Source organism: Numida meleagris, chromosome 1 (genome assembly GCF_002078875.1).
Source record: "Numida meleagris isolate 19003 breed g44 Domestic line chromosome 1, NumMel1.0, whole genome shotgun sequence".
Taxonomy (NCBI): domain Eukaryota; kingdom Metazoa; phylum Chordata; class Aves; order Galliformes; family Numididae; genus Numida; species Numida meleagris.
The window spans coordinates 60,819,179-60,846,940 of record NC_034409.1 but is presented as its reverse complement, the minus strand read 5'-3'; the positions used below and the strand labels follow the sequence as shown (position 1 = coordinate 60,846,940).

At 40.5% G+C, this 27,762-nt stretch overlaps 1 protein-coding gene and 1 long non-coding RNA gene across 3 annotated transcripts in view; both read right to left on the bottom strand.

Annotated features, from left to right (window-relative positions):
• Positions 1 to 27,762, bottom strand: part of IQSEC3 (IQ motif and Sec7 domain 3) — a 100,630-nt gene that overhangs the window by 72,570 nt on the left and 298 nt on the right. Inside the window, exon 2 of the mRNA XM_021389394.1 lies at positions 27,543 to 27,762. Coding sequence (XP_021245069.1) covers positions 27,543 to 27,762 — 220 coding nt within the window. The remainder of the gene's footprint in view (positions 1 to 27,542) is intronic.
• On the bottom strand, positions 11,856 to 15,425 carry LOC110395261. 2 transcript variants are annotated; one of them, XR_002436267.1, is made up of 4 exons: positions 14,941 to 15,425; positions 14,675 to 14,845; positions 12,937 to 13,109; positions 11,856 to 12,130 (listed from the first exon to the last, which is right to left on the bottom strand). It is a non-coding gene; the product is annotated as an uncharacterized LOC110395261 (long non-coding RNA). The 2 variants fall into 2 exon arrangements; XR_002436274.1 differs by having other exon boundaries at positions 15,124 to 15,422.

The following is a 27,762-nucleotide window of genomic DNA, read 5'->3' as shown; positions in this document are numbered from 1 at the left end:
GCAACAGTAGACAAAAATTATGTGACGGTTTACTGTGAAATGCAGTTTCTATCAGGAAACTTTGCTTTTGTAAGTGAGGCTATATTATGTGATATTTGCAAAATGACTGAAGAAATATCACTGGACGTATTGGTATATGTCTGTCTGTGGTACAAGGAAGCAGTATGTTACAGTCCTGATATACAGGCATCTCATATAAAGCTGAATACTAGAGAGGAAAAAAGTGTGTGTGGGGGGGGGGGGGAAGTAAAAAAGAAAAGAGGAGAGGGAAAAAAAAAGTAAATGTAATTCTTGCAAGTCAGAATTTTCTCTGATATGACGCTTTTAAATTGTGCTGCTGTGGAATTCCCTCCATTGATGCCACTCTCCCTTGTTCAAGGAAGCATGGTGGAGTGGGAGGGCTGGGGGCAGTAACTACATAAGGCTTTGGGCTTTTCTCTTTAAGGAGAGAACGGATCCTCAGTCTTTTCCTCTTTCCCTTGCAAAATTGTCTTGTAGCTAACAGTGGTATTGACTGCTTCACTACTTAACTCATCTCTATAAAGGGCAGTGAGTTACTTGGCTGTGTCTTGTTTACTGTTTCTGCTTTTTTCTTTTATTTGAAGCATATCTTCCAGGTTCCCAAACTCAGAATAATTGATGCCACTATGAATTTGAGGATATTTACTAGAGTTTTGTACTCTTGCACAGAACAGTTGCATTCTTCCACTCTTCTAGCCACGTTGAAAGCCCTGTAATGCTCACCACCTTTTTTTTCCTCCTAAAGTAAACTAAAGCAATAACTGGAATACATTAGACATGTCAAACATTGTTTCCATGTCTTCAGTTACTGTGTACTCCAACTCCTTTATGTCTAGGAACAACTATTGCCTTAATTTCTTGTACCTTAGCGCTTGTTTCTGCTCTATGCAGTAATCAGACAGTGAATATCATGTTGCCAAAGTATGGATCCAGTACAGACAAACTCACTGGAAGGGTATGCTGGAGTGTTCCAGAGGGATGCTCTTTTGGGATAGTATAGCATAGTTTAAGCATAGTAATTTTTTTTTCTATCTTGCAAAAGTAATCCTCTTCAAATGCTTAAGATCTGAAGAGACAGCCTCTTCCTCTTATCATGGCAGGACTTGGATGCTGTTCCTTTTTAACTTCCAAAATGTGACCCATTCTTAGTTGGATAGAATTTCTCATCTAGAAAAACAGGTTGTATTAGATTGAAACCTCATGGTTAGGTTGCAGTTGGAATGGGCCATTATTTTTAGCATTTATTGAGATTTCATAGTGATTACTATCATAGGACAACTCAAGCTTCTTTACTAAACAGTGCAGAATTGTGTATGAGGCATCAGTGGAGGAAAAGATAACAGGCTTTTTTTTTTTTTTTTTCCTACTTCAGCCAGTGGGTGCAACTGTGTGCCTTAATTCAACTGCATGGTTCAGGTACCACTGTTAAGACATTGCCTGGAGTAGTCAGCTTTCACTGTTTACATAGCTGAAAATGCTGAACTGGTCTGTGTGCTTTCTAGAAATAAGGCTTAAAAAAAAATTTATAGTCAAGTCCTGGATGAATTTGTGTTAGTGTGAAATTTCAGATACCAATGGGAGATTGGATTTTTGTGGAGAACAGTCATCTAAAAGAACACTTAAGACAAAATAGAACCTTACTGCAAATGTATTGGCATCTATGGCATTCACATAGCCTATGCACAGATATATCTGGTTTGGGGACTTGTAACTCCTATCTGATCAACAAGGTTAATGGGAATGTCAGCTCTTGATATCAGGAGAAGCAGGATTCTGTTCTTATACAGTAACTAAGCAAATGACAATAATTGAGTCATTTTATAAATTGGTTTTTACTAACTCTGTAGCTGAGCAAATAAAGTCAATGAATAATGTATCCATTGAACTTTGTGATATTCTTCATTCTAGAATCAGTTTGTCCAGCTCTAATAATTATAGAACTTCATAGGTGCTATGGCAATGTTTCGAAGCGATCAGCTTACCAACAGTTCTGAGACAGGCACAGAGACTGTAGCAAAGGGTTATATTAGGAAATACCTCATTAAAAAGAAATAAAGCAAAATGTGCTGAGTGACGCAGAGGGAGATCTGTACAGAATCCAAGGTATAGTACAGAATAGGGAGTCTGGAGGCCTCTGTGCAATTTTTACTCTTTAAAGGTGAAGCATCATAACTGTTATCAGACTGGTAGCCACAAGAGTAAACAAAGTCTGTCTTTGGTCACTTACTCACTTGAGCAGGCATCAGTTCTCCATCTATTCATTCTTTGTCCCTAAAGTTTTCTCAAGGCAGAATGCATTTGATTGAAATAGACTATGCTCTGGTTATGTGCTATTTGTCACCATCACACTCTTAAATTAATCATTCTTATTAAATTGTTAGTGTTTCTGATACAGTGAGACAGCCAGAGAATGTCCCAGGACTGGGATAAGGTGCTATGCAGATACTGTTCCTGAACTTCTTAACCTTTTGCAGCACGTACAAAAGAAGCAGATGGCTAAGAATAAAGGTTGAAATGGAATCTGATTGTTATTCATCTGGGATCTCCTCCAACTCTTACTAAAACCATATTTCCACTAAGTTTGTGTATGATCTGATTTCAAGTCCCATACAGTGAATCCTAGGCAATTCAGCTCTTAAGGGATGTCCTAACTGAAATACTACCTGTATTCAAATGAAGGCTCTTCATTTTTCTTTCTACTTATGAACAGATCTTATTCTTGCTCCTGTTGCATGCTAAGTGCCATTTATTGCCATTTCAAGCAGGAAAATCAGTAAACAATATGGCTTCTCATGCAGCAGCATCCACTAGTGATGTCCTTTCTGTCTTCCTATCTCATTATATTTTAGTCCTAAACACTTTCAAATTGGAGTACTTTTCTATGGATAGCAAAATCAACAGCCTGATTCTAACAGTGCCAAATGATTCTATGCTGAATGCTTCTCAAACTTGGATTTAGTGAGAGATTATGTATATTGGGATGCGGTTATAGGAAATCTGTTCCTCATATCATCTGCAACATATGATCCAGCAAGAGCCACAAAAAGACCGAAGCAACAGCAAGAGAAGTGTGAACTGTCCCACTTATCTATATAGACGATGTGTGCCAGCATTACAAAGTTCTACATGACTTACAGTGTCCTCTTAAGTTGATGCTGAGAGCAGACATAGCCTGCAGTAGAAGGAGGTGTGTGCTTTACTTCTGGGAGGGGGGGAGGAAACTTGGCTGCCTCATCTCCAGAGATCAGTGAATTTCTTGCATGTGCTGGGCACATAGCTTAGGAATACCTGGAAAGTCCTTTAAGATCCTTGGGCTGAAGATGCTTTGAAAGAGCAGTGGTGGTATGTTGCAAAGATACTATCATCCCTGCACTCCTGAGGCATGTCCCTTTGGGTGAAAGATGAAGATGATTTGTTGAGGCATTCTATGGAAGCCTGCGCTGCCACAGCCTGTGCTACGCTTGTTTTCTGAGGTAAACAGGAAACCTCAGACCTCAGTAACGTCAGTTCTGAGCTTCTCACAAGGGCTAAATTCTGTCTGAAAGGAAAAGAGCAGCAGGAATGATCTCTGTGTTTAGTTATCTCATCTCTTGTCTTACATCATCCTCTCATGAGTGTGCCAGAAGGCCAAAAGGAGAGCTCTGATTGTCTTGCATGACCAGCATAATGGGTTTTCTAGTTGTTGATACCATGTGAGGGAGACTGAGTGAGCTGCGTTCCTGTTCTACCTAATTCAGAGCGACTGGAGAGGAAAACCTTTGCTCTGAATCTGCAGGGACTTGAACCTATGTCTCTTTCCATTCCCAAATGAGCTTTGAATCCAAAAAAACTTACCTGCAAAAATGCAAAATTGCATGTGAATTTCAGCCTCTGAATTTTTTTTCTTCTCACTGGCAAATTGTACTAGTGCATTTGGAATATCACACCCATCTACGGATTTAATCATCAAAGCATATTTCAGTATAAAACAAACTTTTAATCTCTGCGAGAGACTAGCAGAACTGTCTCACTGCTTTTGTGCTCTTTGAGCATTCCCAAGCAACATTTTACTCTTTTCAGAGTCTTTCTTTGTTTAACATACAGGAGAATGCTTATTGGGATAGGAAACCAAAGTGAAGTGCTGGCCCTGAGGCAGTGCCTGTTGCCCAGGAATATTTCAGCATGGCTGCCTGATTCAGCCTCTACTCTAATTTTTGAAGTTGTCACGCCTTATATCTGTCTAAATTAAAATATACTTTTGCATTAAAATGATATATAGAATTCAACTTCAAAAGCTGTCTCAGGAACCATCTCCCCTTTGTGACAACAATGTACAGGCCCACTCATTTCTTTGCTGTGCAAAGTGCTGTCAAACACGTCCAGTCGTCGAGCACCAACTGCAGCAAAACTGTTCATCTTTCTAAGGCAGCAGTCTCAAAGCTCTTTATAAATGCCACCAGCAGACACCTCATGCTACCTCCTCCAAGGGAAGTGAGTAACACTCCTCTAGTCATATATGGAGAAGCTGAGGTAAAGTCAGGCAATTCAATTTCCCCGCTGTCACATAGTAAGTCTGTCTGTAGCATGAAGATACTGCCTTTCTAATGCTTCAGTCCTGGTTTCTAAGCAATAGTTCAAGCTTCCTCTCTACTCAACAGCTCAAATTGCTGCAAAGGATTAAGTAGGAACCAGAAGAATTAATTTCACAGAGGAGGAAGAAACCAGCACAAAGAATACAGCAGGTTATGGGGTGGTGGGGTGGGGAGTGGAGGGAAACGTGTGTACTGATTAAGAGACAGAAAAAACCTAAGCAAAACTGCTAAAGCTTTGTAGCTGTCAAATATATCCCTCTCATACTGCTTTCCCCTGCCCTGATTTGTAACAATTTGCAAAGAGAAAATCCTTTTTAAGTGAACAAGAAACTTTCTAGTGAACAGAGTGCAAGTCAATTCTGCCAATAGCTCACTTGGCCAGATGCTCCCCTGAAGATAATTGTAAGTTCCTTTACTGTATAGCAGCCCCAAGGAACAGAATTGACAACTTTTCAAGGAAATGAATGGCATGTGAACCCTGGTGCTCTTCTACATAGCCTAAACTGTGGTCCTCAGAGACTGTTTGTCTCAGAAGTGATATGTCTGTTTGAACTGAGTATCATCCTTGCTCTGGTATGGCTGTAGATGGTACATAACCTGTCAATGAAATATCAGAAGAGCTCACATCACCAAAAAGGGAAATTCAACCTGAACAATACAAATCTGGTTCTTCCAGACTGAGCAAACCAAACCATTCATTGTAACTAGAGAAGGCAACTGAAAATGGGCTGGAATGGCCTCACAACTCTAATAAACCAAAGGAATAGGAATGAACCTGACCTGTGCTGCTTAGTTGATGCTAATAGGCTAGCTTTAAAGGTGTTCTAACCAGCCTCCTCTCCAAAAGAGAACATATAGCCTCTCTAACACAGCCAGAACCTCTGGATATTTGTCAGCACAACAAATAAGCAACACTACTAAAGCTCATAAAAGTCTTGCAGCAGCGTGCAAATGGGCATGGCAGCAGCTGGCAAAACATCAGCCTATATGTTAAGAGTAAAGAAATTGAGCTCTCTGATATTGTCTTATGGAGAAAGAACCCTCTTCTGATAAAAGAGGATCTCTGAGAATGCATGGGTGTCACTGGAATTATTTCCTCCAGTTTCCAGGACTACTTAATCAAAACACTCTATATCTCTCCTACTAGACAGAAAAAAGCAGATGGCACATATGTACAAGGAAACTAGAGATAAAGGACATACCTAGAACTTGCATGTATTTCATGGGGTCATTAAAAATGCTAACTCCTCAAGGCACACGTTAACAGTCTACTAGAGTTCTCACACCTCATCTGCCTCTGTTCAGGTGGAAGGTTTATCAGAAGGTGGGAAGTGCAGCACAAGTAAGATATTTAGTCTGGGTTGATTTAATAAAATTACCAGGCTGAAAAGTTACAGCATGCCCTAGCAAGCAACAATATCTCTCTTTTACTAACTGGTTGTCACTAATAGGTACTGCATGCAAACAAAAAAGCAAAACGGAGTGCCAGCAAAATGGAAGCCTCAGCCAGTCAACAGGAACAATTACCAACTTTCATACAAACATTTGATAAATTGTCCCTTTATCAGACATAGGCAAATAAAATGCAGACTCCACATAACGAGATTTATCCCCCTCCTTCAATCGATCCTAACATATATTCCTCCTGTATGTTGAATTTCTAGTATGAGGGAAGAACATGTGAGCAAGTGTACGTATGATGCATGCAGACTGGGAAGAAGTCTTTTTCCTTCTTCTATGTTGATCTAGCATTGATTTTTGGGTTTAGGTTTTAGAAGGTTGTTAATCTTTGCAGATTCCCACAGGCATGAATTCTTCTGGAGTGTGCCCATAGGAAGGCCCACTTGGTATCACTGTGCTTATTCATATGCAGTAGTTAGGAGTTTTCAGCACATTGTCACCAATCCTGAACACCAAATTCACATCGCTGTTGTACAGGCTTCCTTCTGCAGACTAATCTTGCTGCTTGGGAGAGCTTTCAGAGCTGAGGAGTACTGGCACACTTGAAATTTCAGCTAATCCCCTCTCAAAAGGCATTGTTGCTATTCTTGGAATCGTGAGTAGGAAGTTTTCTTGCTTTGTTAATGGGTACAGTTAAAGGCAAAATTGTGCCATTTTCTGACAGCTAACTCCAATGATGCCATGACCAGTATCACTTCTGCTTGAAACTAAAACAAGACAAAGCAGCCAAGTTTTGGTCTGAACGGTAACTGGTCAGAAATTGCTGGAGTCCAGACATTCTCCTGAAAATAAGTGGTTTTTTTTTGGCCCAGAAGAACTTTTATATTTTTCATGTTGGTCTACTTTTTTTAAAAGATCTTCCAAGTGAAATGGAAAATTCTTCCTTTTTCAATGGAAAATCTAGTAACAAATCCCAGTCCACTCATTTTTATGTGTCACATTTTATTGTAGGACATAGGTTCTCATGAGAGCTTATCATGGATTGAAAACATGTAGGTGGTTTCTTAGCCAGTTTTAGTGTTCATAAATATTCTCAAATGGTGCCAGAGAGAGATTATAAGAAATTCTTATGTTTGTGCTCAGTGGAAAGGGCTTCTGAATTCTAACTAAGCTGTGCTACTTCCTACAATGGAGAAGCTATCCTCCCGGAGAGTAGCGACTAGGTGCCATTATTCTGATAGTGCTTAGCACAGTTCCATCCTCGTGGAACTGTTAAACACTGTCCTGTGAACAATGAGTAATATGCAGCCATGCTTTCCATTTTGATACAGGAATTTGAGAATAGATTTCAAGAGTGCTGAAAAAAAATCATCAGTTTTTTTTGTATATTTGCACCTCTGTTTTCAGTCGATGTAAGTATATTACCTGCGAATTTTCAAATGGAACGTATTGAGTTGCAATCAAAAAATTGATCCTGTCTATTTACCAGACCTTTATAAGCCCCATCTTACCAGAAAGAAATATCCCTTCTTTCACAGTCACTCCTTGTTCACATCACCACTTCTGTCAGTATGTATACTTGTGAACAACTGTTTTCAAAGAAGCACAGGAAGAGTAAATTTCCATGGAAAATCTGACAAACACCTCAAGAACTCACTAAGAATTACAGCCACTGCCATCAAACTCAACTGATGAGTTAGTTTCCCAAAAACAAGGTCAAATATCCCACTAGCTTTGCATTTTGTTGCTCTCTTTTTTTGTATATTTTAATACAAAAATAAAAAGTTTTATTATAGCTAATATATGTGTATATAAATATTATGTACTCCATGAGGGCTGCTCTGAAAGTAATGTCTCCTGTTTTATTCTGTTGGCCCAAGACATCAGAGGCAGATACTGGTAGTATGCAGTAGAGGTTAAACCTTCTCACCAATATTCTGTTAAATTTTGTTGCCGTGCAAAAGATGGCAGCAGAGGGGCGGTCTCACCGAATGGCATCTGACGTGGAAATGTGTATGAAGCAGAGGTGTGGAACTGAATTCCTCCATGCAGAAACAATGGCATCAGCACTTTCTGAATGTTTATGGAGACCAAACAGTGGATGTGAGCATAGCGAGGTGGCGGGTGATGCATTTCAGCAGTGGTGGAAGTGACAGTGGGTCATTTCTGCTGGTGCAGACTGTTATGAGTGCAGCATACAGGATCTTGTCCATTGCTGATGAAAATACATAGCTCATGGTGGTGACTGTGTTGAAAAAGAGAGTTTTGTAGCAAGAATTTGCTCTATTAAATAGTATTATTGTGCTCATTGTAGTTTCCATGGAAATAATTAGGAGGCATTACTTTTGGAGCAACCTTTGTAGATGCAGCCTGAGATAATTTCTCTTCACTCAGTGCAGCCCAGGCAAGCCAAAAGGTTGGACACCTGTGATTTATGGTTTCAAGTCTGCCTAGGAGGATCTAATTGCTCCTTTTCCATGAGTGTTAATGGAAACAAAACACCTGAAATATATATGTGAATCTTCATTACTTTGCACTATTTTCTACATTTGTGACTAAACTGTTGAAGTTGACCTGATTAGAAAAAGGGAAGTTATCCCTTCTCATATGTTTGATAGTTTAGTTTCCTATCACCAGTAGCAACTACAGCATAAGGAGCACCTATAGAAGAAAAAATGTAAAAATATTGAGAATAGGTGCACACAGCGTGTCATCTAGTTCAAGACTAGCTGATGGAAATGTTTTAGGAGCAAAATTGGGCATTGCTTGCATTGTATTCCTGCCACCTGCAAGAGTATGTTTCTCTGCTTTAAAAATAATTGAAGTAAGGTCTTTGTGTTTAGAACAATAAAATTCATAGCAAAATCAGAATCAGGGTGACTCCAAAGCAAACAGGCTGTGACAAGTTTCCACTGCAGTTGCTAGACTTCCTTCACTGAGTTTAAAAAGAGTCAGTTTAGCAACGCTCAATGGCCTACAGCTATGCTTCTTCAGGCTGCTCTCATGTCAACTGTTATAAGCTAAGTGATTCAGTCTAGGCATACAGTTGGACTGAAGAATTCCAAGAAAAACTGAAGGGTGTGCTGCAGCAGGTGCTACCCTTTCAGCTGAGCCCTCATTGAGTCAGTATCCTGGCATAATGCTGTAAGATCCAGTGTGCCCAGCAAGATGTAATGCCAAAGTCACTTGAACTTCTGGCAAGACTAAATGGATACTTCTTTAGTTCCATGCTAGCATGTCTGAACCTGGCATCTTCTGTCAAATTTCATTTGGTTAACAGAAATCAGTGGGGCTACGCTTATATGCACCATCTAATGGCCTGGTCTCACTTGGTTAGCCTAACACCTAACAACAGATTTTGTGGAAGAAACAGTAATTCTGATCACAGGGGAATGCACCTTCTGTCCCTGAGCCAGATGTGTCTCAGTGGCAGGTGATGATCAGTCAGAGTACTTAGAATGTAGAAGGGTTCTGTAAATGGAAATTAATATTAACCTAGCTTGGAAACAAAGCACAGTGCCCCTCAGGGCAAGAAGGGAATTCCAGTCTACAGCCGTTATTTGATGGAAGTGTTTCCAATTACAAATCCTCTGAACTCTTTAATTCAGACTCCTTTTTTTCTAAGCAAGGGAACACTCCCAAAAATCTTCATCAAGGCTGCATATGGAGTGAAAGGTTTTTTTAACTGTTTAAGCTAGCTTCAGTGCAGGGTATGAATGCCAAGGACCTCTCTGATAAAGTTCACTGCATGCAACTACCACAAAATAATGGCAATTGAATTGCACTGCAGTGTAAGAGCCCCTGTGAAGAGCACACCAAAGCCTCTAGCAGACCATTAAACTGGGATCTTAGAGAAATGGAATCCATTGGAATGGGTATGGAAACCTTGAGGGCATGCTTGGAATAGGAGGTATATGACAGCTGCATCAAAGGGATGCTCTGCAGATGACCTTTGGGTCACTGAGAGTCACCACGCGCACAAGGGAACTGCATGCCAAATATTCCTTAGGAAATGAAATAGCAAAGAGACTACAGGATAAGCTAAACTTTCACACGTGTGTACAGTTCTGAATTACGCTGATTCTGGAAACCTGCTTTGACCACCAGTGGTGGCTAGCAGGAATGGATAACAAAATAGAGCTTGGTAGGATATATCTTAATATCCTTTACACAGTAGTTTGGTGTGACAGCTTTACATTTTCCTTCACAATCTTTAAAATGGGAAAGAAAACTATTTGTGTCCTTCCCTATCACCCTCTACTCCATAACCAGAAGCTGAACTCAGTCTGTAATTAGATTGACTTGTCAACTTTTAGAAACTAAAACACAGCTGAGGACAGGAGATGCTAATGAGACATTACTAAGCAGAGAATGAGTGATGGTGTTTGGAAACACTCTAGGTTGTTGGGTTTTTTTTTTCTCCTTTATATAGTGCCCAAAGTTTGGTAGTCTTTACATAGATGCAAAAGATGCAGGCCATCTTAGTCCAACTAACAGTTTGGCCTTTTCATGTGCCAAGTACTCTGAAAAAAAAAAATCATTAGAATATCTAGAAAAGAAACTTAGGTTCCTTAATCACGGTCCCCTGAGATATTAAGGCTGAGGAAGGAGGAGTTTGATTATGTGTCTATCTTGCCACTGTTTTGTCTTTTTTTTTTTTTTTTTTCTGGGAGATTTTAAACCCAAAGCATTTGTCATATTATTTAATGCAATTCCTCAGTCTTATTACTTTCCAATCACATCTCTTTCCAATGGACACCATGGCTTACTTGCTAGGGTCATTGGGTTTTATTTACAACATCTTACTTCTGTGATAATTAAGATGTGTATAGTATTCTTGATTTCCTCTGCTCTCTTTCAGTGTCATTTTCAGGTTATGACTTTTGCTCTTTTTCTCTTTTGCTAGAGGCTGCAAGTCTGTCAAAAATGTTTTGCTGCCTGCAGTGCAAATAGAACAAAGCTTTGTGGGTTTTTCGTTGCTAGACATCTACTGCATTGCTGCTTCTGTCTACAAGAAACAAAAATCAGTGACTTTGTAAAAGTTGATACTGAGACCTCCCAGTATCAGGATGAAACTAGGTGCCTGCACTTCATTCCCTTTCCTTAGTCTTTCTCTTGCTTATAAAGGCTCAGAAAGACCACAGCAGCCTCAGCATTTCACAAAGGTCAGGAGGATGGCACTTACGTTTATTGTTTGACCTCAAACAAAACAAAAATTCTCTGACTTTCTGGCTGTGGGATCTTTTGGCCAGTGGAAGGTTCATAAGAAGAAAAACCTCCAAGGAGAAAAACAGGAAAAGAAAAGGAACATAAAGTAATGGAAGTACTAGAGATGTATGTGGAGTGGCATTATAGGTTTTGGTCATCCCAATTCTGCCTTGGCAGCTGATTAAATTACAGCTTTTAAATCAATCAAGGGAGTGCTCCAATGAAAGATGAAGAATTGATAATTACAAAAAGAGACAGGAGAATTGTACAGCCTTATAGAGTTGAAATTCAAACACATCTGGAGGCTGTTCTTCACAGATGAATCTACAGACTTCTCCACTGATGGGCTCCATATGAAATACAATTGGCTGTGAGGTAATTATGAACCTCCAGGATCAAGCAATACTAGCACATTTGAGAATGGAAAACACGCCACATCACCCTTAGCTCTCCACGAAACAATAATGCTGGAGTCTAAGAATAGATTGCTCCACATGCTTCAGCAGCAAGGCCATCTGGCCCAGAAGCAGCAACTTCTGATGTCTAAATGCCATTCTGCAGAACATGTCAAGGCTTTGTTGACTCCAGGGTGGCATGTACCTCTGGAACATAGTAAGTGATCAGTTGATAGCATTAGCTACTACCTCATCCTCTTCTAGTAATTTATTCTTTTTGCTTTATTTTGAGTAATAAACCTAGCCTTCAGCAGGAGAGGCCAATGTCGCAGTCACTCTTCTCTATAACTTCCTTCATAAAGACATCTGCTGTCAGGCAGTGTTGGGGTTGGAGTGACTGCAAGATCCTTTACGTAAATTCACCAACATAGATCACTGTCTTGAAACTCATTTGTCTTAACAAGTTCTTGTATCAATGTTCTCTTTATTACCTCTCTTTGGGAAGGCTTTCAAGTCTGTCTTGAGACCCTCCATCTGTTTAAAAAGGAGACAAAATGACAGCAACTAATTAAGTACCCTAAAAACAAGACATAACTAGACATAGACTGTAAATGCTCTCTAGTGAAATGTAAGGCAAAATAGTGTGTTTTGGGTTTTGCTCTTTATAAATGCTAAAGGTTGCCTTCATACGACACTGGTTTCTAATTCATACCTCCTTTCATCTCGCAGTTTTTATTCAACATTACTACCTTTTTTCTTCTGTGTCAGATCCTTACAGAAAGGAACCTGGTAGGGTTTTTGGTCTTGGCACTGTGTATTGGCGAAGAAGTTAGTGATGGGGGATGAAAGCAGGATAAAGCTAGGAAGTGGGTAATGATAATTTTCTTTGAGATTTTTTTTTACATTTTAAAGAAAAATTAAATATTGGAGTATTATATATACAACATATATGTATAACTCCAATAAAAAAATTAAAAAGGAGTTAACAGGGGAATGAAGAGTTCATGCTTTGAGTGTTTGAAAAGTAAAAATCTGCTAGGCCTAAAAAAGGCAAATTATAGTAATAAAATGTTTCTCTATGCGTCTTTGCCTACTTGTGATACAACCGCAATGGGCATGAACTTTGAGATATGCAGCAGTGCACAGAACAGCTGCTGTGCCATTGGGACCCACGCCATGTCTATTACTACAGTCAATTGTTCTCTTACAAACAGGCACTACAGACTACAGCGCTACCCTTCTTCTTGTTTGCTTACTCAAGATAATTCTTAGTTAGCAATGCAGCCTCTATTTCTACTAAATCTGAAATAGCCTTTTAACTCTTCAATCCACCTACTTACAGTTTAATTATATCTGCATCTGTTTTCTGTGAGCACAACAGAACTCCAAGGACCTTGTATTTGTTTGTTCATGGCTATGGGCATCCATTGAGTTGTTTTTCTTGTCTTGAATGGTTATTCTCCATTTACGCCAAAATAAACCAAAGAAGAATTATGCACTATCTAGGAGACATCTGAAAGAAACGAAGTATATGAATAATTTTGTTCTTTGGATCTATAGTTAATCTGTAGAAAATCTGTTCTAATACTGTTTGGGAGTATGGCTTGATCTATCTTTTCTTGAAAACCTATTATTATTAAATTAATAATTAACAGCATCAAAACCAGGTGAACAGTCAAATCTCCAAACAGCCAATGAAGGCATACCCAGAAACCCTGCATGACAGAAATTCAGCGAGCCTTTAGACCCAGGAGATTTTCAGTTGACAATGGAATTGCTGTGCTTTCTCCACTGTCACAATTATGATTTGGTGAGCAACAGGGTGCATCAGAAACTCTCAGGTGAATAGACTGCATGTCAACATGCAGTTACATAAATGGGTGCAAGCATTCCCACTTGTGTGCCAGCACTGTGCCATTAAAACAGCGTTCCCATTTGCAAAACAGGCAAGAAATATTCTCAGTGGATGGATTTGCTATTATTAACTAGAATATCTATTTGCAAATGAGGCAATTTCTTGCTTCATGCTAGTGGAAACCACAAGGCTGAAAAGACAAAGAACACTATGAACTGTTCAGTGAAAAGAAGTTCCCTGAGAAGCAGAACCTTAGAAAGCAAGAGGGAAAGAGAAGGGTCAGGAGCAAGTAATCAGCCCACACTTGCACTCATCATCATGATGGGCATGATAAAATTGAGATGTCACTTTTCCAGATTCATCTCAAGTTCTCTTTTATCTAAGTTCATAAATATGAAGCTAAAGAACCTTTCCTTCTGCATTTGAGAAACCTTTTTTCATAATTTAGATGAATATCAGTGCTTAGGGAAGTGAAAGATTAATAGCAACTGCTCGGTGCCAAGCAGAGTGCAGGCAAGGCTTCCCTTGTGCAGCTCTGCAGTTTCTCCTAATTTGCAGCCTATACCAGCCTAGTCCTGAGCAACTGTGTGGCTGCCAGTACAAACAAATTCCACTAGCCCACACTTATCCATCCACACAGCTCTGCCCAGTGCTATTCAAGTCTTGCACCTTCAAGCAGAGTCTCACCAATACTGCTGGTCACAAAACATCTACTAGTCCTTTGCACAGCATACAGTCTTCATCTGAGTCTTGTAGTATCATTTCCTCTAATTCTCTGTGTTTCCTCCTCAAACTGTAGACATCTCGCATTCACCTCAATTCTGTCCAGCAACATCTACTCTGCAAATGAAGTTCTGGACTTGTACTGTGTCTCTACATTTCCGGCTTAGCAGAGGGTAGTAGTAGTAGACAAAGTGTACTGTTTCTGTTTAAATAATAACATCCCCCGCTGTAGTGTTAGTATCAATAAATACATCTTAACGTTTGTGATTAAACAAAGACTGCTGAGGATCTTACACCACCAGCCAGACTGCATGCTGCTCAGAAACAGGGGCAAAGAACGTTGTTACGTCTTTTAGCTCCATGGCCTGCAGTCCAACAGATGATACTGAAGTAGGCTACATTTGCTTTTAGTAGTATCAGTTCTCTGATAGGCAACAATGGCTCTTTGTTTCCTTTGAAAGCAGAAAAAAGACAGCGTTTTGTTTGCCTCCTGAGCTCACCTGTCTTTTTATGCTGTCAGAAGTTTCGGAAGCTCAGCCATCCTCTTGGTTAGAAGTCTCCATTTCGTTCTTTCCTTCTTTTAGTACGGATTCCTTTTTGATTACTCAGAGCTTCTTATAAAGCTGTCTCTGGAGCCTTCTCAGTCCGGGTTCAAAATGTGGTCACTTACTCTTTGAAGCACAAAACACAAGTCAAAAGAGCTAATTTTTCTGTTCTGCAGTCATGACCACACCACTAACCAAAACAGTCAAATGTAAGTTCTTACTAAAAATGATTGAGAAAATCTTTCAATCTTTCCTCACTGTTGATTTTGTTAATTCACTGGGTTCCTGAAACCCAGTTAAGTCTTCAGATGTAAAAACTGGATATATGTGACATGGAGCACGTCTCACTTAAACTATTAGCCAGGTAGTTGTGAGTGAATATATACATTGATATATTTTTGCACCTCTCATTCTTTTGGACTTCACCCCTCTGCACAGAGATGTATATCTAGAGGAAGATAGATTCTCTTTTGGATTAAGGTGTATCAGTAACTTGTCACTTCACCCTACTGATTAACTGTTCAGTATCTGTAGACACGAAATGATCCACATTCTCCTGCCAGCAGCTATCTTGGAATCAAGTCACAGAAGTCTTCATCGCAGCCTTGTTCTCAGCAGCGCTGTATTCCTATGCTGTCGTCACAATGTAGCTGCCATCTACGCTATTGGCCTCTTGCATCAGAGCTGCAAAATGGAGGCTTGAGGAAGAAAAAGAAGATGTAATTGTCAGGAGAAAGAGAAATGGGCTGGGTAAGTCAGAAAGAACAGGAGGTGCTGTCTGGAAGGAGCCAGTGAAGCTGGGAGAAGGGGTCCAAATTCTCCTCTTGGGGGCCAGTTTCATTCTTGCTTGCATCTTTGCAAATGCTGGTGTAGCTATCAGGAGCCACACGGGTCCTGACTTTTCTGCATGATGTTAGTAAAAGGAGTAGTAATTGAGAAATGTCACAAATAGGTGATACTTTAGCTATTTTTATGAGGTATCTCCAATTATCCTGCATCCCAAGGGACAGTTAATAATTGTGCCTTCTGCTAGTGTTCACCCCAAGGAATTCAAAATAGAAACAAATAAAATCAAAATGGAAAACAAAAATAAATAGAGTTGGAAGATGAAGAAAAGAGAACAATGACCTGATTCTATGAGGTATGGAGTCCTCTCAAACTGAGGAAATCAGTATCCTCCTACAGCACATGCTGAGGGGAAAAAGTAAGCAACATAAATAGCTCCTTGCTAGTAGGAGAAAGGAATTCCAGAAAAATCCAATGCACGTTCACAGGCATTCCTACCCTTGTTCCAGGTCTCTCTTGTCATCTCTTGTTGTAAGACAAGACCTGTCCAAAGAGACAGGAAGAGATAATCAGACTGAGCTAATGGAATATTGTTACCATCAAGTACCACACCAAAAACTGGAGGGATGGGAGAAGGCAAATGCTCTTCTTATTAGTGGAAATGAGAATCTCAGCCCGGAATCCATTAAGCCACCTTGGATGAAACAGGAAGAATCTAACACAGCAAGACTTCAAGACTGTCTCCATGACTTGGTGTTTGCATGTACTGCTGTGATTGTGTCAGAGGAGGTAGGGATAGAGGCAGCAGACCCCTGGTATGGCTCTGTATTTAACAAGAAGAGGAGGAGAGAAAATATAGCTGTGGGAAGATGGAATTGTATCTTGCTACACAGGGATTTTTGGAGAAGGCACTCTGTCAACTTATTCATATGCACAGCGGTGATAATTACTTTCTGTTTTTGTAGCTCACCTGTGGTGCCTTCCTCTGTGGGAGGCTTTTCCTTTAGCTCCCATGAGTGGAATGATTTTGGTGTCTTCCACATGCTTGCTGAGCTGTCTCCCATCAATCAGACTGAAATTATAGAGAACCATAGACTCTCAGCTTACCTACTTTTGCTGCCCCCTCCTCCCCCCCACACACACCATTCTCTGTAACCTGATTGATTGCTGCAAGAAACAAAACATGCTCTAGCAACTTAGGTATCACCTTTTCACTGAGACACACTTTCTTGCTCAACTAGATACCTATGTAAACACTGCTGGACATAAATGCAATGCATGTTCACAGCCCTGCCAATTTGAAACCGTGTGTCTTAGTTCCTTATATTCAAGGCTCAACTTTATCTCCAGCTCCCACTGCTCATTCTTCTAATGTCTACATCTGACACCAATCATGAGTGGCTGTTAAGAATTTTTGGCCAAGCTCTAGACTGTTATCTGGGCAAAACTCTTCCTGATATCAAGCTGTCCAGAGAGTGAATCAGATTTCAGTATTTATGGCAATGTTATTTATGCCATAAAAGTGACCTCATAACATTTAACACTTCTTGTCCTGTTTGTCTCCTTCTTCCAAGGCACTACAGCTTACTTGACAGATCAGTGCCCTGGGATACAGGTTTTATTCTCAGCTTTGGATAGCCATGTGAACTCAAGCAAAACATTTTCCATCTCTTCATCCTCTTCTGTAAAATGAGGACTGCCTCTGTAAGCACTGAAGGGTCTTCTGATAAAGAGTAATGCAGAAGAGTCAGTGGTATTATTATTACTTATTCTTGCATGGTCTTTCTATCATTCATCTTGCAGCAAGATCTTGTCACGGTGAGCAATGTGCTAGAGGAAAAGCTTACATGCTTGCTACCATTTTAGATATTGGTAAGAAAATACACTGACAGTATCCCACTTGCAAATAAGCGCATTACTTCCCAAAGCACTATATAAAATGTGCATATATGTGCATATATGCTCATCTCTGAAATGCAGCTGTTTCTGGTATAAGATATGAGAGATGGCCATAGCAGATTGCAATGAACCCTGCAGCAGAAGAACGGCTCTGATTCCTTACTGCTTTGTAAGTCATATTGTCATTTGAGCTTGAGGTACTGGGATGTGAACTGTTCAGTGAGGATTTGCTAGCATCTCAAACCAATGTCACAAAAGAGAAAATAACTTCACAAGAGGAAGACAATTAAGAATGCACCCTGCTGTCAGTTAAACAAAATAGCGAGAGGAATGTGATGACAGATTTACACCAGCCTGTGAACAGGGATAATACCCTTGTCTGTGTGTGCATCCTGTGAAGGGACACAAGTGGGTAAGGTCCCCAACACCTGCCCTGAAAATCAGGTGCTCACATCCCACAGTGATTACAGTATCACAGGCTTACAGTAGCATGCTCCTTCCTTGAGCACAGGAGTTGCAGATTGGGAAGGTGCCTTCAACCAGTTAGTATCTGTTAAGTGCATTGTTCAGCATGTATTGTTTATTATTAATTTCTCCTGAGTAGGAAGCCTCATGAAAATAGAACATAAACCCCTATCATTCCGTCTCTTCCCCTACCTACATTAAGATAACGTTACAGTCATACACATAAACAATCCAGGCATTCGAGCACTTCACAGCCTCTGCAGGATAAGGCTGCTGGGGCTTCTGGTACTCCTGCGTTCTAGTTTCCAGTGGGCCCTTTCTCCTTACCCCTGTAACTCTGCCACACTGCTGCCCACTCTTCTATTGGTTTGTATCTTCCTGCACAGACAACCTCTGCAGAACCCAGAAGAGTGGTATATCCTGTTTACATGGGTGGATAGTGATAGGACAAGGGGGAATTGTTTTAAAATAAGACAGGGAAGGTTTAGGTTAGATATTAGGAGGAAGTTTTTCACTCAGAGGGTGGTGACGCACTGGAACAGGTTGCCCAGGGAGGTTGTGGATGCCCCGTCCCTGGAGGTGTTCAAGGCCAGGCTGGACGTGGCTCTGGGCAGCCTGGTCTGGTGGTTGGCAACCCTGCCCACAGCAGGGGGATTGAAACTAGATGATCTTTGAGGTCCTTTTCAACCCAAGTCATTCTACGATCCTATTCTACAACTACTGCATGGAGTTGGAGAGTATGTAGATGCACATACCCATGGTCCTGAGGCAGTGTTCCAGCCATGTTTTCAAGATTGGGATTTGAAGAGCAGACTAGTATAGCCCTAAAACCAGCCTGAAGATTGCCCATAGCAGAGTAGAGGCACGCTGTAGACTCTTCTCATCCTCTTCTGCTCCTCTTCCCTTGTCGCCAGTATTTCCTCTTCTACTGATCTGTAAAATAACTTGCTGAAAGCATACAGAGTCTGATTCTTCTCTTGAAAAATAAGAAGATACTTTCTTTCACATTTGGGATGATAAATATCTTTAAATATCTTGAGACTTTTTTTTTTTTTTTTTTTTTTTTGCCAATGCTTTTTATCCATCAAAGACATGCTCTGGTATTCCCTGTCTTCTTGGCTGTATTAAAGCCATGGTAAAAGAGGTGACAGAGGTGGTATAATAGCTGCAGACAGAGCATGACTACTGAAGTCAAATATTTATGTATTCAGCTTGATAAACTCAATCCTTTCTTGGCAGAAACAAGGGACCAGCAGTGGATGTTGCTGCAGCTAACACGGAGATCAGTATTTTCCCAAATGAGTAATGAATTCTTGGGGGAAACATTACAGCAGTTGGCTGTGCCATCCCAAATGATTGATATGGCAAGTATGCACAGAATCTGATAGACTAATAGCTAACTCAGACTAACTAGCCCCAGTAATAGGACAGAACGCAGTTCAAGAAGAACATCAGATGATATATACAAGTGTTACCTCTCATCTCTTCAAATTTGAAGCTACATAGTTAAGGGAGTTCAGCCACTTGCATTTAAGTGATAATAGAATCTGGCTCTTAGACTTACCTGGATTGCAAAATAGTGCAAATTACTGATCAGAGCCATTCAGTCTACCTATATTACGAGTTTGACTGGATATAGATTTATTGGCACAAGACATTATACAAGAAAACTGCTGAAAGAGAGGTCTTTGGCATGAGAACCAAGGAATGATAAGGAAATAGAAAGATTCCTCAGATTCTCTTCAAGTTCAGATGAAGGTTAGTGGTCCAGTGTTTGTGGGTATCAGCAGAGGCCCCCAGGACAAATCCAGATACTCAGTTACTATGGTGAAGGGAGCCATGTGAGTAACTAGGCAGACACAGGCAGTTCATTGCTGTCCTGCTGGGAATGGACTTGCAAATTAAAAACCAGCAAATGAAAGAGAAGGACTTTGTGAGAATGCTGAAATGACTGCAAAGATGAAACTTTTCCTGGAATGGCCCCAAAGAGACAGAAAAAGTATTTCTCATGGTGGGGGGCAAAACCAAGGAAGGACAGGTCAGAGCTTGGCTCTATAACTGAAGTAGGAAGAGAGGTCATAATCTCTATAAATCCGGAGAGGTCTTTTGGAAAATGCCACCATGTATAAAGTCCACTAAGGACCTCAGGGCCAAAACCACACCTCTCTAGGAGGCAGATCCGAGAATGTTCCACAGAGGTGGTGTCTGTGCATGCTCAGCAGCAAGAAGATGCAGAATGCTGAGGCTGAAGGAAGTACTGTCAGAACAACTCTCTCACTGGACCAGAATAGTGTGATTCACTTTGGAGGACTGCCTGCAAATCTACATGAGAGAGACAAACAGTTTGACAGCAAGGTCCTGAATGTTAATAGAAAGTTCAGAATTTGAAAAAAAAAAAAAAAAAAAACAACATCAAAGCATAGAAAGCCTGAAGAAAACCTCAAGACTCCTTAAGATTCATAACATTCTAAGTGTCAGTTTGGCACTACTCTTGAGAAAGATGTAGATGCTTTAGTGTGTTTCAGCAAATATAAATCAAATTATTTGGTAGCAACTGTCTCAAAAGCAGCCTCTGTCCATGTAAATGTTGGCAGGTGGATTAAGATGATCCACCAACTTCATATGCAAAGCCAGTACGAGCAACAGTCTCCATTTGCCAATGGTAGATCTCCACTTAGGTGCCCATTGGATTCCTACAGTAATTTCCCAATTCTTTGTAACTTTAATATTCTAAGACTTTTAAAAGGCATACACAGAGCACTAGCTCTGTAAAAGGGTCAAAGATTTGGAGTGGACTGTTGAGCCACTTTGAAGTACTGCCAAGCTAATTTTTAAAAATTATCTACTAGGGTTTTACTGTCTGGATTCCATAGCAAAACGTGTTTTCTTTCAAAGAGTTTGTCTTTACCTTTCTGTGTGTATGTGTGTGTGTGCACATTAGTTCCTACTTCATAACTAAGCCAGATTTTTGTGAGTAATAGTGATCTCAGATGGGGTGGAAGGAAGAGAACTTTGTAGTTTCCACTGGGGAAAAGGCTGCAGAATGAACTGAACTCATTACATAGAAGTGTCCATGTTGGAGAGTGATGTTATAAAAGCCTCAACACTAGGAGAAACTTAGATCAGAACTCACATCTTGTCAAGCATTAGAAAACATCACCATAACACAGGTCTTTTGGAAGCCAAGCTTCATTAGCTCTGCAGTTCACTGACCCCCCTGGTTCTTGCCTAAAAGAGGGCAGGAAGGATAAGTTTTGTCATTTTTTCTTTCCTATTCAAAAAGCAATTCAATTTCTCCAAAACATCCCTTCTCAGATGTGACTAATCTCGGAAAATATTGATCCCATCCTGTCCCTGTCAGAAAGTTATAACTTCAGAGTACATGAAAATAACAGCTGATCAGAGAACACAATCTTAGCAAAGACAATAAAAATAATACCTGTATAAGAAGCAGACTGTGGGTTCATGCACAAAGTAGAGTACAGGAAAAAAAAAAACAACACCACATTATAAGAAAGAATAAATATATCTTTATAATCATCTTGCAGTAGCAAAACTCTGACTTTAAATTAAAATACCATAAGAAAACATTGCAAACCTATTATGTGGAGAATCAGAATGTTGCCTAATGGCTTTCTCATTGTTCAATGTTATCTCTGTGATGAGTCGCTATTGCTATTGTCAACACTCATTTACACTAGTGGATGCATGTGTACTTGTGTGTGAGGACAGATACACAGAATCTGGTACAGATCCTCAGGTGATGTAAATTCCCATGGCTGTATTGACGTCAGTAAAGATACACTGATTTCCTCCAGCTGACAATTTGTCTTTCTGTATGTAAAAAGCACAGAAGCTAGGTGCTGTTTCAACTTTGCTTTTAGACACTTACGTTAGACAAATGCTCATGTAAATTCCATCTCATACGTGCAAATATACATATTGCCTTGCAGTACACATTTAAGCAGCAGCAGGAGATTAATGCTTCTTCCTATGCTGAAATGTATAAAAAGGACTGCTTCTGATCTGTCTGCCCACTGTTATCTGTAACAATATATCCCCAGTTGCTTTGTTACAGATCTTAAAATATACATAGATGAAAGGGACGGTCCAGCATCAGAAGTCTGTTAAAAATATATTAGGAGGAATTGAACTTTGATTTTAAGACTGTTAGTCCAATGCTCTAAGAGATCTTTCTGCCTCTTAAACAGAAGCCGTTGAGCAGAACAAATCCAATAGAAAACACTCTCATTTTCTTACCTAGAGCTTAACTTAATGAAATTGCAATCTGCGGTATAGATGAATACAAGAATATTATTAGTATGTTTCAGGATACCCTTCTCTGGGGGAAAAAATTACATATAATTTTAAAAAATTGCATGATAGAAAAAGGAAAAATGGTCAAATTTCAGGCTCTGTCTCCATAAATTACTCTTTTCTCATTTGCTCATTTGCTCTTACATGGTTCTATGGAACGCAGACCAAGTAATGATCAGAGGCTACAGGTAATTTGTAATTTGGCTACAATAGAATATATAACTGAGTGACATAAAATTTTCTCTACCTAGCACAAAATACAAAACAATGCATTTGCATCCCTCCATTTAAGCATTAAAAAATGCACATCTTTTGCTGTTGCTTTCAGCCTTGCCTTTTCTTCTTGGAAGGTTAGTATGAGTCTTCGTGACCACAGGCTCTGCTCTAACAGGGCTCAGGACACAGAACCCAGTAGCATCTCTCCAAAGCACAACTAGGCAATATTTCACACAGATTCCTGCCTTGTTACTAACTCTTGAGGCTTCCAGACAGACAGTGAGACTTCCTACAATGGTATTTTTTGGCCTTTTTAGATTTTTTTATCTTGTTCTGGCCAAGATATTGTATGGCACCATACAGGTACTGCCCCTGTGGGTGGAATTCCTCATGTCATCTTTACGAAGCAATTTCAAACCCGTAGTTTCACCCTGAACTCTTCCTAAACTGAGACTTTTTCCTTCTCTTTCTTCATTTGTGATTTCTTGTAATACTGTCATGAATCATTAATTCCACATTCCTTTCCCTGGGACTTTGCAGGCCCTGAAGCAGATGTGATGCAGGTGTGTTCATATTATAAAGAAAGTCTTTGTCGGATTACCATGTGAATGGAACCGGCATGGATATATCCTAAAATGGGACGTATTCACAGAATCTACTTTCTTTTTTCCTCTCATTGTGATCTTTATTTCAGCCTCATCTAAGCAGGGCTTTAGCATCTATGCAGCTATGCCCATGTAAACCTCTGCCATTTGAAACCATCTTACAGCACTGTACTCCAAATAACGTTAGATGGTGAAACTGTGCATTGCTCGCAGAGATCCGCAGAACCCAGGGCAGCACCAATGGAACTACTTCTGTTGCGTGAAAGCTCAAGGGAATTAAACTCTGAAATAGTCTGGGGCAAATATGAATCTAAAAGAATGAAAGCAGAGGGCAAATCACCCAGAGTGAAAGGAATGAGTACCTGGGGTATGGAAGCAATTCAGTGTTCCTCCGTCCCTTCCTTTTTTTTTTTTTTTTTTTTTTTTGCTGGTGCAATGCGCAAATATAGCAAAATATGTTAATAGTAAGCCATAATATTTACACTTATTGTTAGTATCCATTGAAATAAGTGGGATTTTGTCTAACGCCTTTACCCTGGAGATAATCCATAGAATAGAACATTAATGCATAGTTAAAAGGAAAAAATTATGGAAAACAGCACCTCTGAATATGCAATATCTTCAGTTTAAAGTTACATAATTGAGCTTTTGAAATTAAACAAAAATATAGCAAACAGCCTCAGACCACAAAACCAAGTAAGGAAGTCTAACATTGTCTTTTAAAATATGTCTCTCTACTAAGATAAAAAATATTATCCTTTCCCAACACAAAATGAAATAGAATAGGTTTAAACCTAATGCAAATCCATATGAGCTATAAGACCTCTGGGAAAATTTTAGAAAAATTCTTCTAAGAGTTCTGAGAATTTGTTTTGCATGAGGAGATGATCTTACAGAGCAAACACAGACTAATAATTTAAAGGAAGTATTTAGCTTCTTTATGTCGTGCTAGACAAATACTCTTCCTACACCTTGTTTTCAGTGCTGGTGACATAGTTAAGAGAAGACCTGGAATGCTACGCAGAATGCTTGTAAATTGCATCTGTGCCTTTCAATGGAAAGAACTATAATGGAATACTGGCTATTATTCTAATTGAATCAATCAAAGTGAGTTTTCCAGATAATGTACAGGCTTAAAATCTGAAGTCCTTCCATAGGCAGAGTTCCCATCGAGAGAGTTTCACTGTCAAAAAGACTGCAGGATTCAGGCCATTTAGAGTCAATGTGCTAAATTCAACCCTGTGGCACCTCTCTGATACTCTATGGCCAGCACTGAGGATTGGAAAAGAAAGTAGTTTCCTGATAAAGAAGGGAAGGAACATTTATGCTCACATTTGACGATACTTTGGGATGGTCCCTTAAGACAGGAGGCTGCCTAGTAAGGGTGATCTAAGCTATGCTAATTTGGCAACCTGTATTTTTGAAGCAAAACATTCCATGACGAATGACCTTATTTTTTTGTTTTTAAAGCTGTGAGGTGCTTATGCAATAGATTCCTAAGGTAGAAAGAGACAGATGCCGTGGAATAATAATCAGCCTAATTCTTGCTGAGAATCTCTGCAAAACCTTTCCGCTTGTCTCTCCTTTCACAGGTAAGCTCTAAGTACTACCGCTCACACACAAAATGCAGCAATAATCAGCGTGCCTCTGCAAAACTCAGGAATTCTTCTCTTCTAGAGGAGGATTTATGTTTTTTTCTCTTTAAAAAATGCATTTAAACAGCAACAACTTATTAAAGAAATGTAATAATGAAAATAAGACTCAACTTTTCCTTAAAAGAAGAGATGATTTTGTTGTGGTTTTTTTTGCAAGCCCCTTACAGAAGACTGCCCTACTTGATGTGAATAGTCACGCGTGCCCAAAAGCTCAGCTCCTCACTTCTATCCAGGGCTTGATGTGAGCTGGGCTGCAAAAACCTCAGTCCTAGCTCAAAATGAGCAAAATCCATGCATTGTGTCTGAGGTGAGAAGGGGCATCACTAGTACATTTAAACACGCTGACCAGAACCCCCTGTTTTGTGATGCAGAGGAAATTCCATTACTAGGTAGTGACAGACAGGCACCGCCTGGGTGCTGCTTTCGCCACTAATTTCAGCCACTGCATCTCATCAGGTTAAAATATAATTTCTGATCTGTTTAGAGTGGCCATTTTCTGTAGCAAACAGCCAGCTCCTATGCTCTAGGCTAAGGAGAAAAAATAGAGCACATTGAATTTCAGGGTTCACAATACAGGGAAAAAACATGTTCAGATTCAGGGAGGAAGGAAGGGAGTGCAGATACCTAATCTGTGTAAGTATCAAAATATGCGTCCCCTGCTGTCACACGGAATCCAAAATACAACTCTCAGGTTGGCCAGCTGGATCACAAGGGATATTGGGCATGCTGTCAAATAGGTGGCAAAAGATCCTCCACATACAAGTTGTTGTTAAGTTAGATTTTGCAGTCTCTTTGATTTCCTTCTAACAGTCAGAGATGAGAGGGGATGAAACCCAGTAAACACAATCAATGGGGAAAAGAAAAAAACCTGCAGGAGTGAGAAATGTGGACTGTTTTGCATCTTTCAAATTTCCTTTTCTATACAAAGGTTTTGGTTTGCCTAAGCTATAGAAAGAAACAGAAGCAGTCTATTTTAATCTTCCCGAGTGAAGAGCGCTGCAGGGATTGCTCTGTTATCCCCAGCAGCAGCCTTGACTTTCCACAAAAAGGATACATCTACCTATCTATCTATCTATCTATTTATCATACAGACTATGATATGAAATGTCAGCAGTCAACAGTGTTCTTAATGCACATCTCTGTGCCTCTGGATATGAAGAAAAGGTCCGCAATTCTTCCCTCAGTCAAATCCCACAGCAAAAACCTCAGATAGGGAGGTATTTAGACTTATGCACAAAAATTGATTCTTCAATCTGTCTAATGACGTATGTTAGAAACTCTGTTCGGAAGAAACGAAAGCCGTTGTTGATACGATGGTTCTAACAGAGCCTTCACTGCAGAGATTCACTATTTAAGAAACAGTGAGGTTGATTATGTATTTTTATACGGGTTTCTTACTGTTTTGACTCGAGTGACTTAAACTAAGCTATTCTGGGTTTACAGAAGCCGGCATGAGCTCTGGATCTGGCCCTATGCTGTGTCCTTTTAAAACTTCATTCATTGCATGCTGAATAAGGGCCAGATCCTGCAAATGCAAATGCTTACAATCTATCTCAATATTCTCTGTATTAATCACAACATTTCCTTTAAGTTGTGATTGCGACATTGACTCATTACAGTGCAGTATTTTAGGAGCGTGGACCTGTCTTTTGGTATTCAAGCATGCCCTCACTGTACATAATCCTTTAATAGTGTTTTCTCAATAGTAATTTCACCGATGATTTTCACAGAATCACGTGATAGATGCCTTGCTTTTATGAAGTGTTGTAACTCCACTCAACACCAGCTGAAAATCCAGCAACATGTCATAGTTACGCTTCTGCGTTCAAAGCCAACATGAGAGGGGGCCCTTTTATTTAAAGTGTCAAAGGAGATAAAGAAAACATTTTGCACTATACATTGTGCTGCATACTTTATTTGTTTTTGACATGACTACAAGCAAAACAATAGGGCTCATTCTAGGAAAGAAACGTGGATCTAGTTTTACTACTTTCTTTAGCTTCTTTCTTACGTAAAAGAAGCCACATCAGAAACTGTCCTCCTTCTCTTCTTAACTTCACTACCTGGATTCAAGCAGAATACATTCCCCTGCTTTCAAAGTGCCTAAACATAGCCCGGTACAGCTGTAATTACCAGCTGGTGAACCGATGACATATACTGGACATCTAACCCAAGAAAATGTGACTCTCCAATAGTAGCCCCTTCCACCAGCTATCATCAGGAATGCTCATCCTTGTTTACTAGACACGCATGCACGTAGAGCATTATCAGTATTCAGCTCTAGTATGAAGCTTTCTTCACTGGGGAGGAAAGACCAGCAAAAATACTTTGTCCTTTTGAGGAGGTGGATCATTATCAGGTGCCACTCACCAAAAAAATATACGTTAAGGCAACCGACACAGAAGCGTGATGTGCATCGTGTATGACAAATATACGTACAGCGTCTGTATCTCTCTGAACCCACACACATCACGTGCGGCATAATGCATACCCAAGACCCTTACATCAGTGAGGGCAGGAAATCCCAGCTCTCGGGAAGGAGTGGGGATTTTCCTTCCCGGGTTGATGCCTTTTTGACAGGTACCGGTGACTTAAGGCAAACAGAAGCTGCCGTCCTTAGCAAAGCTTCTCGCCGCCTGGGCTGCACCGCACTCACCTCCTCAGCGACCGATTTATTTATGACAGTCAATGAGGGCACGGTGCTGCGTGTGAGCAGCGCGGTGAGCGGCCCGCAGACACCCGCACCTGCACACGGCAGCGGCGCGCCGGGGCAGAACAGCGCTCGGAGCGGAGCCCGGCTCCGACCCGCGCTCTGCCCGCTCTCCCAGGGAGGGATTCCCCACCCGCCCCCACGCCGCCCCCTCGGCCCTCTTCACTCACTCCGGTCTCCGGCTCAGGATGCCTTTGCCGATGGCCTGGGGGGCCTTGTGCTGGAGCAGCGCGGAGCAGCAGCCCTTCTCCCTGCCGTCCTTCTCGGCGGGGTGCTGGTGGGGCTGCGCAGCGGGATGCTGGTGCCCGGCGGCCCGGCCCGGCCCCGCGGGTGCCGCTTTGCCCGAGGGCTGCGGCGCCGGGAGCTGTTGGTGGTGCTGGAGCGGCTCGG